Consider the following 12304-nt stretch of genomic DNA (forward strand, 5'->3'; position numbering starts at 1 on the left):
ATTAGACATGCTATAATCACAGGAAAAATAGAAAAAAGAAAGGGTAGAAAGAAAATAATGGATAGACAAAAGATGGAAAGAGGATGTATGTGTAACGCAGAGCAGAAGGACCCAAGGCTGACTGGAGTGGAAAGGAGAAGGGAGATAGGGGCAAGGCAGGCAGCATGAAGAGCTGTAGGTATGGGAGCCAGCATCACAAAGGGTCCAGCCCAGGTGACCACATCCATGCCTGTGGCATTCGGGTGGACGGCAAAGCAGTTGTGCTCGTTGGCTCATGGTCACTGTTGTCTAATAACTGTGAGTCACATTTTATCTGGGATTTCAAAAACTAAATAAACCTATTTATAATCCTCTCTTAACAGTATAAATTTAGTTCAGTGTTTTGTGAGCCCTTTTCGATTTCAGATCCAGTTCTTTGAGTATTGACACACCATCACAGTCTTACTGTGTGACGCGGGCCTGTCTTGTACCAGTGTATCCAGCAGATGGCATTAGAGTTCTTAGATGTCAGCTCCATACTCTTAAAACAGCATCCTCCAACAGAAATAAAAAATAAACTTGTAGCACATGCCTGTAATCCCAGCTACTTGGGAGGCTGAGGCAGGAGAATCGCTTGAACCTGGGAGGCGGAGGTTGCAGTGAGCCGAGATCGTGCCATTGCACTCCAGCCTGGGCAACAAGAGTGAAACTCCGTCTCAAAATTTAAAAAATAAGCCCAGAGTGTCATTTTCAATTTTCTAGCAACCGTATTTAAAAAGTGAAATTATTTTTAACTCAGCATATCTGAAATATTCAACATGTACTCAATATATGCAAATTATTAGTGAGATCTCAAATTATTCTTTTCATGCTAAGAATTCAGAACTCACTGTGTATCCAGTTATAGCATATCTCAATTTGTATGCTAACTTTTCATCAGGAATACTTGATCTGTATTTAGGTTTTATAAAACGTGCAGTTGAAAAACACAAATTCATATCCAAGTTGTTCCAAAGATACTTAAACATAGTAAAGTTTTTCAGTAACTGAATTGAATATCAAGTTTGAAAAAATAAAACCCAGTTCCTTAGTCATGCTAACCTCATTTCAGATGCTCAAAGGGTCCGTGTATCTAGTGCTGCTGTCCCGGACACAGCGGCTCTAAGTGATCTGCCTTTACACGCTTCCTGGTCCGACTATACATAATCCTCCCATTAGTAACTAAAGTATTGGCCAATACATTTCTCCCAGGCAGACATTAAACATTCACAGTACTCTGTGGCCATGTTTAACTTGGGAGCAAGTAGTGGCAAAAACCTGTAGAAAAACATGACCACACCTCATTCATGCCTTTGTTGAGCTAAGCAAAATGCTTTAGATCAAAAATTGCCTGGAATTATTTACTTTCATTGTAAACTCTCCTCCAGGCCTTTGGGTGTTTTGGTAGAGTTCGTTTGAATTGGCTCAATAAATCATTTTGTTTGCTGCAGAATTCCCAAAGGAGAACATTCAGCTCCATATACATGAGATTCCTGCTGCGTTTAGCCATACATTTACCAGACTTGTGGGGTCGTTTATTCCCTGTGAAAGCTCAAGTGCAGCCCGCAGGGAGGTTTTCAGCTGACCTTGTTGTGACATGCAGATGAGGTAGTTGAGTTTAGAATTTGGAACGGAGATGGGTACTGGTCTTCACAGTTAACACAACCTGGAGTTGCCCATGCCATACTGTGTCCTTTTAAGTCAGTAAATTGAGCTAAGTCGGTTATTTGGCAAGCAGTTCATGTAAAAAACTACATGGCTAAGGTAAGTGATGATAATTGAAAGGAATTCATTGACCCACTGAGAAGATGAGAGTAGACGAAACTACGGCAGTCATGCTGCCTGCCCCATTAGCTGGCTGGGTGAGGTGTTTTGCCCCGGTGGGCTGTGGACATTATCTTCATGTTTAAGGTGTGTGTACTGGGGGTGAGAGGCCAGGGATGGTATGATTGGTGTAGGTCATTGTCTAGGAAAACTGGAAAATCCAAATGTTCAAAGGAAGTAAGGTGTTGTAGTGAAAACCTGTCATCTTGGCCTATTGATGTTTTGTTATGGTGTTACTTAATAATTCCCAGGCTGCATCTATATAGTCACTCATAGTAAGTGAGCGTTTGTCCAGTGGTAGAAGTACCCAGAAATATTGCATCTTTTCTGCCCTCAATTGAAACAGCTTCTTTCTCCACTGTATTTCTTTTGTTTTTGTTTTTATTTTATTTTATTTTATTTTTTTCTGAGATGAAGTCTCACTCTGCTGCCCGGGCTGGAGTGCACTGGCACAATCTCAACTCACTGCAACCTCCTCTCCCCAGGTTCAAGCAATTCTCCTGCCTCAGCCTCCCAAGTAGCTGGGCTTATAGGCATGTACCACCACGTCCAGCTAACTTTTGTATTTTTAGTAGAAATGGGGTTTCACCCATGCTGGCCAGGCTGGTCTCGAACTCCTGACCTCAGATGATCTGCCCGCCTTGTCTTCCCAAAGTGCTGGGATTACAGGTGTGAGCCACCATACCCGGCCCTCCACTACATTTCTAATTGCCACATTCTTCCTAACTCTGAAAGCTCATATGCTTGGTAACAGTTTGGCCAGGTTTTAAGCATTTTCTCTGTTGTGTACTGCATTCCTTCCCCTCCACCTACGCCCGCCTTTTTTTTTTTTTTTTTTTTTGGTCATTATTCCCTGAGGTTGAGCAGAGTGTCCACTTCCCTTCACCCCACCCTACACCACCCTCTCCACACACAGCCATAGTTGTTCACGGTTTTTGAAAACCAAAAAGTACAAGAGTGGGCCCTGTTTCCAGTACAGGTCTCCCAGGTTGCAAGTAGTCTGGTAACTGCCACTGTCTTTGCTGGGAACCCAGGTTTTATTGTTTTTCCAAAAATAATTACCTTTTCCTTAAAAAGAAAAGGCTTTGTATCTCTATGTTCAACTTATGATCTGTACAGGTTTTCATGGAATGTATAATCAGTGTATACACACTATTTGGTTCTTCTTTCTTAAACATTTCTAAAACCGAGCTTCCTAGTTATTTTTAGTTGTTGCCTAATAGTTCATCAGTTTAATGTACATCATTATTTCACTATAGGGAATGAAGTGACTATAAGCATCTTTTAGTACGATTTAACAAACATTGATCTTTATACAGATACCTTCCCCGACACTCCTCCCCCAATTTTGAAACTGTCCCCTGGGGTGCCACTTTCATTAGCGGGATCACTGGGTCAAAGAGATGGTCGATTTTATGTTTCTGGATGGGTCTTGTCAGGAGACCCATCACAGTAAGGGCCCTTTGATACCACAGTGAATCTCCTTGTGAATCCACTCCAGGATGGCCACCATGAGATTCCAGTGTCACATAAAACCTTGGCTTCGCATGAAGTTAAGCTCAACCTTACGTGCAGTGGCCCCGACCCTGTTCACCCTAAGATCCACTTCTCTCTAGCCGAGCCCTTCTTTCCTTCTCTCTGCCGAGAGAATTCAAGCATCTGTCCAGAATTCAAGCATGCTGTTTTATATGCTTAACAGTACAGAGAACAGCTTCTATTCATTTTCCTAGGCCCACCTCCATTTGTTTTATGCATCTAATGAGGGCTGATTCTCAGACCTGTCCTAGCCTAAAGCCATGCCTGCTCACAAATTGCAGTCACGTGCTGACATCTGGACTCACTGCCCTTATCAGAAGTATTTCTGATTAAAATCAGAGAGCCAGAAACTAGAGAAAATAGCAGAGAACGCCACGACCAGATAACCTGAGGAGGCTTAGTTTGATTTTCTTCTTAAGTATACAGCTGTGTATGCTTTGACCGAAAAAATGTGTTCTGGATCAGTGCCTGTAAAGGGGTGGCGGTATGCCATCTCTCTGCTTTTAAATCTATGCCCATTTCCCTTCAGCTGCCTTCTGGTTGAGTACCCTTGATTTTCCTGAAGCTCATTCAGAACTTCCCTTTTCCTCCTTGTCCTGCTTTTGCGCCACCATGTACCCCTGGCAGTTTGCTGGGTCTGTGCCTTTTTATACCCTTCCAGGTACTCCTGGGACTGGAAATCCGTTTTGTTTTGTTTTGTTTTGTTTTGTTTTGTTTTTTTGAGACGGAGTTTCGTTCCCGTTGCCCAGGCTGGAGTGCAATGGCATGATCTCAACTCACTGCAACCTCTGCCTCCCGGGTTCAGGCAATTCTCCCGCCTCAGCCTCCTGAGTAGCTGAGATTACAGGTGCACACCAGCACATCCAGCTACTTTTTGTGTTTTTACTGGAGACAGGGTTTCACCTATGTTGGCCAGGCTGATCTTGAACTCCTGACCTTAGGTGATCTGCCCGCCTTGGCCTCCCAAAGTGCTGAGATTACAGGAGTGAGCCACCATGCCTGTCCTGAACATCCTTTTTGATTGTAGGCAGAAGTAAGCGTGCTGTGGGTGCAGCTCACATCCTTGGCTAACCCCTAGCAGCAGCTGTCCATCTTGCACTCACCCCACCGTACTTCCCTCCATGCTGCCAGCAGCGGAAGGAACACTCTTACAGTGCAGATGCCTCCTTTGTTTGCCAACTTCAGTAGTTTCCCATCAGCTATAAGATCAAGCTCAGGCTCCTCTCACCTGGTCCTACCCTCCTCACCTCTACACTACGCTGTAGCAGCCTCCAGTTCCTTGCTGTTCCCCAATCTTGTCAGGGCTGTTTGGAGCCTTCAGCCCATACAAGAGCTGTGCCCATCACCTGGAATACAACCTTTGACCACTTCAAATAATGACCTTTTTTCTACTTAACATTTACTGATCACTCAACTGTGCTGTGTGTGTGCTGGTCCTTCACACACACCACCTCACTAATCCTCACAGTCCTTGAAGGTGGGGACTAGTGTCACATGTGGCCATTGGGAACATCACACAAATCAAAGGCTGGGTTCAAGGTCACATCGCCTGAACACACATTCATGTGATGTGAGAACCTTAACTCTAGGCCTTCCAGTGACACTTCCTTCTCTGGGTTTCCATTCCGCCTTGCAGAGAGCACTGTGACTTACTGTAGCCTTCTGTGTGTGTGTCTCCCCTCTCTACTGTGAGCCCCTCGAGAGGAAGGCCCATGCCTTCCCCATCCCTGTCCCAGAAGCTGACTGGAAACAGCAGAGACATGCAGCATATTGTTCACTGAAGAAGGTGCTGCGTCCATGGTCATCCCTCATATCTTTTGTAAATTTCTTATACATTTTATTTCTTTGTGGGAATTGCATCTTGAAGCTTTGTTTATAGCCATCTATGTGGGTCCCTTAGGCTATGTGGCTTACTTTAATACCATAGATATTTTTCCATTTCTGGCATGTAGCAGCGCTGGGCTTAGCATTGTAGAGATTATAAAAGAGAAGACATGGCCCCTGCCCTCCAATTGCAGAGATGATACCATATGGGGCACAATTAGCCATTAAAGACAATACATTTCAGTATTTGCATGGAGTATTTGATTATATAGCCGATGCAAATTCCTGGGAATGACATACAAGGCCCTGCAAGATCTGATTCTAGACCACTTTCCAAGTTTCATCTGCTACTCTCCCACAGATCCCCCCATACCCCAGCCATTGCACGTATTGAGGTACATGCAGTCTTTGGAGCCCACCATGCTTCCGATGTCACCATCTCTTGGTAGGTGCTGTTCCTTCTTCCTAGAATGCCTGTCTTCTTCCTATCTGCCTGGCAACTTCTTACTCATCTTTTAGAACACTGTCTAGTGCCAATTCTTTTCTTTTCTTTTTTTTTTTTTTTGTTTTGTTTTCATGGCCTTCGTACATTTTTCTGTATTGTGACCCTTATCACATAAGTCGATTTTGTAAGTCTGCCCTGCCTGTTAGCTGCTGAGCTACTTGAGGTCAAGATCCAGGTCTCAGTGATGGAAAAATGAATGACAAAATAGAAACTGGATAAATGGAAAGGAAGGAGTGATGATCTAACATGGCTGGGGGTCAGTCGGGAATCACTTTCAATGGCCAGAATAGAGAGCTGAATAAAGTGGCTTAAAGGCATTAGAGGTTCATTTGCATGTGAGAAAAGCTTGGAGGTGGATGGTTAAGTGCTGGCATGGGTGCCACAATGTCATCAGGAGCCCAGGTTCTGCTGCGCAACTTGGCCATTTTTAATGCGAGGTTTCCCTCTTCAGGGTAACCTTGTGGCTCAAAACGGTTGCTGGAGCTGCAGTCATCTTACCCATTTCAGGCAAGAAGGACTAGAGAAGTCAGCTTGTAAAAAAAAAAAAAATGTTCTTTCCCTGAAGGCAGCCTCCTTCAAACAGATTTCTCAGGGTCCTTTACGCAGGAGCTTCATCTATATCTCAGGTCAGGATGTAGTCACACGGTCACCTCTAGCTGAGTTTTGAAGAGATGTAAATATACGGAATAAACATAGGTTATCTCCACATTTAATTTAAAATGACATTGCTTTTTAAAACAGATTTTAGATCTGAATACACATTTCTCAGAAAAATATATAAAATGGCCGATAAGCATATGAAAAGATGCTTAGGGAAATACAAATTAGTCATTAGGGAAATACAAATCAGAACCACAATGAGACATAATTTCACATCTACAAAGATAGCACTAGAGTCAAAAAGACATAATAACAAGTGCTGGCAAAGAGAGAAATTGGAATTCTTTTTTTTTTTTTTGGAGACGGAGTCTAGCTCTGTCGCCCAGGCTGGAGTGCAGTGGCGCGATCTCGGCTCACTGCAAGCTCCGCCTCCCGGGTTTACGCCATTCTCCTGCCTCAGCCTCCCGAGTAGCTGGGACTACAGGCGCCCGCCATCTCGCCCGGCTAGTTTTTTGTATTTTTTAGTAGAGACGGGGTTTCACCGTGTAGCTCAGGATGGTCTCGATCTCCTGACCTCGTGATCCACCCGTCTCGGCCTCCCAAAGTGCTGGGATTACAGGCTTGAGCCACCGCGCCCGGCCTGGAATTCTTATAAAGCCACTAGTGGGACTGTGAAATGATGCAGCAGTCTGGCAGGCCCTCACAAAGTTAAACACTGACTTACCCTACGACCCAGCAATCCCACTTTTAGGTATACATATGCGAGAGAATGAAAACATACACCCACACAAAAGCTTATGTATGCATATTCATAGCACTATTCATAAAAGCCAAAAAATAAAAATAACCAAAATGCCCATTAACAAATGAGTAGATCAATAAATTGTGGTATATCCATACAGGGGACTATTATTCTGCCATTAAAAGGAATGAAGTACTGATATATAACATGGATGAATTTCAAAAACATTACAGCAAGTGAAAGAAGACAGTCACAAAAAAACCACATAGTCGATGATCCTATTCTTATGAAATGTCCAGAACAGGCAAATCCATAGAGACAGAAATTAGATGAATGGTTGCCTGAGGGTGAGGGGAAATGGACTGACTGATGATGGGTTTTGTGTGAGGGCAATAAAATGTTCTAAAATTAGATAGTAATGGTTGTACAACTCTGAATATACTAAAAACCATTGTACACACGTTAAAAAGGGTGGATTGTGTGTGAATTCTATCTCAATAAAGCTGTTCAAAAATTCAGCTTTTATCTGTAAGATATATCTTCAGAATTAACCTCCAAAAACAAAGGAACTGGTGGCAGGAGGCAGGGGGGACAAATTTCCCAAACCAGTTGATATTTCAAGATTTGTATTATCTCCTTCTCATTTGAGTCCTGACTTTTAAAAAAGAAAAACTCTGCCCTGCACAGTCAGGGTCAGATCCTTCTGGCTGATTGCCCAGATGACTGAAATTCTGAGTGGTTTCTTTGTCCTATGGACTTATAATTTCAAAAACAAAGCCTCTTTTTCCCAGTCTGCAAAGCTGAAGAGTGGAGATGTCAGGGGGTCAACAAATAGGCATAGGAAGCCACTGTATCTGCAAAACAGCAGCATGCTAGAAGGGTAGGCTCATGTTCCTTGGAGATTTTGTTACTGATAGATGGACAGAGGCAGGTCAGAGACCATGAAAAAGTAGTGTGCTGTTTGGAATGGCCTCCATGCCAGGAGTCTGCAGACGGTGACTCCTGACCAAGAGCTCTGATTCCTCAGAAAAACAAGAAAGATGATAGTCTTCTCACCACCGGGTTGACACACGAGCTCATGGCCATGAGCCTACCCTGTAAACACGGAAGGTGGGCACCAGGCAGGCTGTCCTGGAATGGCGAACTTGGGGTGGCTCCGGGGGGGACAGAGTTTGAAAAGGGAAAGGGAGCATTGTCTAGTGGAAAAGAAGACATAGGTGTGTTGGCTGGAGTGGTTGTCAGGATAAAAGGTGGTCGAAGAGATGGTTGGACAGCTACACTCACTGACAAGTGTGGTCAGAAGCCTCGGGCCAGCAGCCCTTCCTGGTAAGTGGGCTGGTTAGGGTCGTTGGAGTTATACAACAGAAACAACTCAGTAACTCTGCATCAAGATGCTGAAGATGGCCATCAGCAAAGGGGACAGACCTCCCCACCCCTCCTCCTCTAAGTCTCCCTCGGGTTGACCTTTGCTGTGTGCTCTGGATTCTTGAGTCTTTCACGAAGGCTCATGCGCTCCTAAAGTCCCTTGGGAATTACAAGAAACAAATCATTTTTGCGTAGCATAAGATGTGACTAGTTTTAATTTGATATATCACTAAAGACTGCTGTCAGGTTCATTTTGATCAGAAAAATGAAACTTTCGGTATCTGGTTACAAAACTCTGCCAATGTATTCACAGGTTTTTCTAGCCATTTTTTTTTTTTTTTTTTTTGCTCATTAAATTGTTCTTTATGCTTCCTCTCTTCAACCAGTGGTCTATTTTTCATATAAGTTAAGAAGGTAAAAATAAAACACAATGTAGAAATATGTCAGGGTAAACACTACTGTAGTATTAAAGTGGAAAAATATTTATTATAGTCCATTAATTTTCAGGCAGGTATTTTCCAACTTTAACATCTCTGAAACTGTGGTATGTCTTACAGTCAATGGCAGATTACATTCATTTTTTTCTTATAAGATGGTGCATCCTTTGATCATGAATGTCTTGGATTTGATGAAATCTGCCAAATTATATTAGTGATTGAGCTTAGAAAATGCATTGTTCTCATTCTTTCCTGTCTGCCCTCAGATGTACGTGTTGGATAATTCCAAGCCTATCTTGGCATTGCAGCCAGGAGCTTCTGCATCCCTCGCTTCCAAAGAGAACCAGTGAAACATCTTTTTGTTCTTGCAGGTTCTTATTGATTGACCACAAGCAGATCTTCCACCCTCAGATCTCTAACTACAAAAGGTGCAATGGGACCTTTCTCTCTTCCCCAGCCTTTCCATTCCTCCAGCTCCCCCCAGGGTCCTATACCCAGTTTGTGTGACTGTCCTTGAAGCTTTCCTGGAACCATACTTATCACCAGACCCTTCCCAAAGTGACTCACTAACATTGGTCTCTCTGATGGTGTCTCTGGGTAGGTAAGGGAGGGGGACATCCCCTTGCCCTACTATGGGGAGAGTGACTAACTCTTTTCTTGTCCTTTCCGGATAGGAACCACTGGCTCAATGACCTGTAAGGGTCATTTCAGCACATCCATTCTGTCCATCTCCAAGCCTTCACCATAGGGAAGAACTTTTGCTCTCAGTCATCTCTCAGAGAGCTCTCTTTATAGCTGAAGTTCCCTCTCATGAGTTACATCAAGAGTAACCTAGAATTATACCAGCAATACACAGCCATGGCCCCCAAGCTACTGGCCCGCATCTCCAAACTCCTCATGATCTGCCAGAATGCAGGCATTTCTATACCAAAGGGCATCAGAAACATCTTTGAGTTCACTTGGGAAGAGCTCATCAGTGACCCTTCAGTGCCTACCCCGTCTGACATCTTGGGCCTGGAGGTCAGCTTTGGAGCCCCCCTGGTGGTGCTCATGGAACCCACCTTTGTGCAGGTCCCCACACTGAAGAAGCCACTACCTCCACCACCACCAGCACCACCACATCCACTGCTGCTGGCAACCACTGCCAAGCGCTCCACCCCCTCTCCCACCATGGCCCGTCAGGTGCGTGCCCAGCAGGAGACCCTGAACAGGTTTCAGCAGCAGTCCATCCACCTGCTGACGGAGCTCCTCAAACTGAAGATGAAGGCCATGGTGGAGTCTATGTCGGGTAAGGCCCAGATGTTTGTGTATGTGCCCACCACACCCACTACAGACAGGCATCTCAGAGGCACATGCTGGGAACAGGTGGCAACCGTGAGTATGCTGTAGGAATTGGATGCCTTCCCTCTGTGGCTCCTGGAATCATCCTCTCACTCCTCCCTCTTCTCCCATTTTTCCTGCCATTGCCCCACCTTTGCAGAGTCCAGATTTGAAGGTTAGCAATAGGAATGTTGTGAGGTCAGAGGCACTGAGGGGTAGTATTTGTGAGAATGATGCTGAGGTGGGGAGACGGCACCTATGTCCAGGTGGCATGTGAAGTTTTCAAATCAGGAGGGCCGATTGGGAAGTAGCCAGACAGAGCCCAGTAGAGCCAGAATGAGAGGGAGTCATAAGAACCAGGGTCCCAGGCCAGGCGTAGTGGCTCACCCCTGTAATCCCAGCATTTGGGAGCCCGAGGCAGGAGGATCACAAGGTCAGGCGTTCGAGACCAGCCCAGCCAATATGGTGAAACCCTGACTCTACTAAAAATACAAAAATTAGCTAGGCATGGTGGTGCACACCTGTAGTCCCAGCTACTCGGGAGGCCGAGGCAGGAGAATTGCTTAAACTCAGGAGGCTGAGGTTGCAGTGAGCCGGGATCATGCCACTGCACTCCAGCCTGGGCAATAGAGTGAGACTCCATCTCAAAAAAAAAAAAAAGAACCAGGGTCCTTCCAAAGTGAGGGTGCCATCCCAGGATAAAGGCCAGGACCTAGAGCAGCACCAGTGATCGAGACTTCTGGATGCTGCATCATTTCAGAAACCAATAGCATCGGTACCCAGGCCTATGGGTAGGAAGAGAGATAGGCAAAGGGAGGAGAGCAAAGCAACACCTGAAAGGTCCTGAGAGCTTGAGAGCCTTTCACAGTAGCCCCCTCACCCCTGCATACCCTAGGAATAGCACTCTACTCTACCCTTCTTTCCTGGGCCATTTACAGAGGTCCTTTACTGGAAGCATTAGCCCGGTGCTAAGAGGGACATGTGTTGCTTTCTATCATTGCTTTAGTGGGTGCCAACCCCTTGGACATCACCAGGCGCTTTGTGGAGGCCAGCCAGCTCCTCCACCTCAATGCCAAAGAGATGGCCTTCAACTGCCTGATCGGCACAGCTGGGAGAAGTGGCTACAGCAGCGGACAGTTGTGGAAAGGTGGGTACTTGAGCTTCAGCCCTTAGGTGAGAAGTGCAAACAATATCAGCAGGAATGCAATGGAAAGGCAAAACCCCCAGTTTGAAGGTTTGACATTTCTAAGAATTGAGGTGGATGTGGAGCAACAGGTTTCAAATGCTACAGGTGAGTGGATGAATTGGTGCAGTTCCCGTGGAGAGTGGTTTGGTGGTATCTGCTGAGTGGGCAACGGCTGCACCTCACAACCCAGCAGCTCCTCTTAGAGGTTGTTCCCTAGAGCTGTGCTCTCAAGCTATGTGCAGTGAAAGACTCATGTTTAAAATGTCCAATCTGTTGTAGACCGACCCTTTTAAACACACAACAAATGTCACAGCAGTGTCAACTTGCTGCACAGGCCTCTCAGTGCTCACCTTCAGTTTTTGTGCTCGCCTGGTCATGGCCTGTGTGGGTCAGTGGCAGTCCACAGGCTGCACTTGAGTCACACAGCCCAAAGGAAGCTCACACACATATTCAAGAAGTCATACAAGAATGTTTATTGCAGGCAGGCATGGTGGCTTATGCCTGTAATCCCAGCACTTTGGGAGGCCAAGGTGGTAGGATCCCTTGACTCCAGGAGTTCAAGACCAGCTTGGGCAACTTAGTGAGACTCTGTCTTTAAATTAAAAATAAAAAAAGAAATGTTTATTGCAGAATTCTTTGGAATGGCAAAAATTAATCTGAATGTTTATCAACAAGAGAAAAAATATAAATTAAGGTCCATTTAGACAGTGGGACATAATGAATCATGAAAATGAGTGAGGCACTAAAGCATAGATATTCACAGAGAGAAATCTCCAATGATAGTATTAAGGAAAAAAAGAGGCCGGGCGCGGTGGCTCAAGCCTGTAATCCCAGCACTTTGGGAGGACGAGACGGGCGGATCACGAGGTCAGGAGATCGAGACCATCCTGGCTAACACGACGAAACCCCGTCTCTACTAAAAAATACAAAAAACTAGCTGAGCGAGG

The 12304-nt window shown here is 45.1% G+C and overlaps 1 protein-coding gene across 4 annotated transcripts in view; it reads left to right on the plus strand.

Annotated features, from left to right (window-relative positions):
- The first annotated feature begins 239 nt into the window (after positions 1-239).
- The window catches only part of LOC105517912 (chromosome unknown open reading frame, human C3orf20), a 102746-nt gene continuing 90681 nt past the window's right edge, over positions 240-12304 (plus strand). Inside the window, exons 1-5 of one of the 4 annotated variants that reach the window (XM_011950677.1) lie at positions 240-301; positions 5015-5022; positions 9118-9279; positions 9526-10139; positions 11178-11318. In XM_011950677.1, coding sequence (XP_011806067.1) covers positions 9662-10139; positions 11178-11318 — 619 coding nt within the window. In that variant the 5' untranslated portion in view covers positions 240-301; positions 5015-5022; positions 9118-9279; positions 9526-9661. Of the gene's footprint in view, positions 302-1628; positions 1783-5014; positions 5023-9117; positions 9280-9525; positions 10140-11177; positions 11319-12304 lie in introns of those variants that run through there. The other 3 variants (XM_011950676.1, XM_011950678.1, XM_011950679.1) reach the window with 3 other exon arrangements.

The sequence above is a fragment of the Colobus angolensis genome, unplaced genomic scaffold, assembly GCF_000951035.1.
Source record: "Colobus angolensis palliatus isolate OR3802 unplaced genomic scaffold, Cang.pa_1.0 Scaffold31, whole genome shotgun sequence".
In the NCBI taxonomy this organism is placed as follows: Eukaryota; Metazoa; Chordata; class Mammalia; order Primates; family Cercopithecidae; genus Colobus; species Colobus angolensis.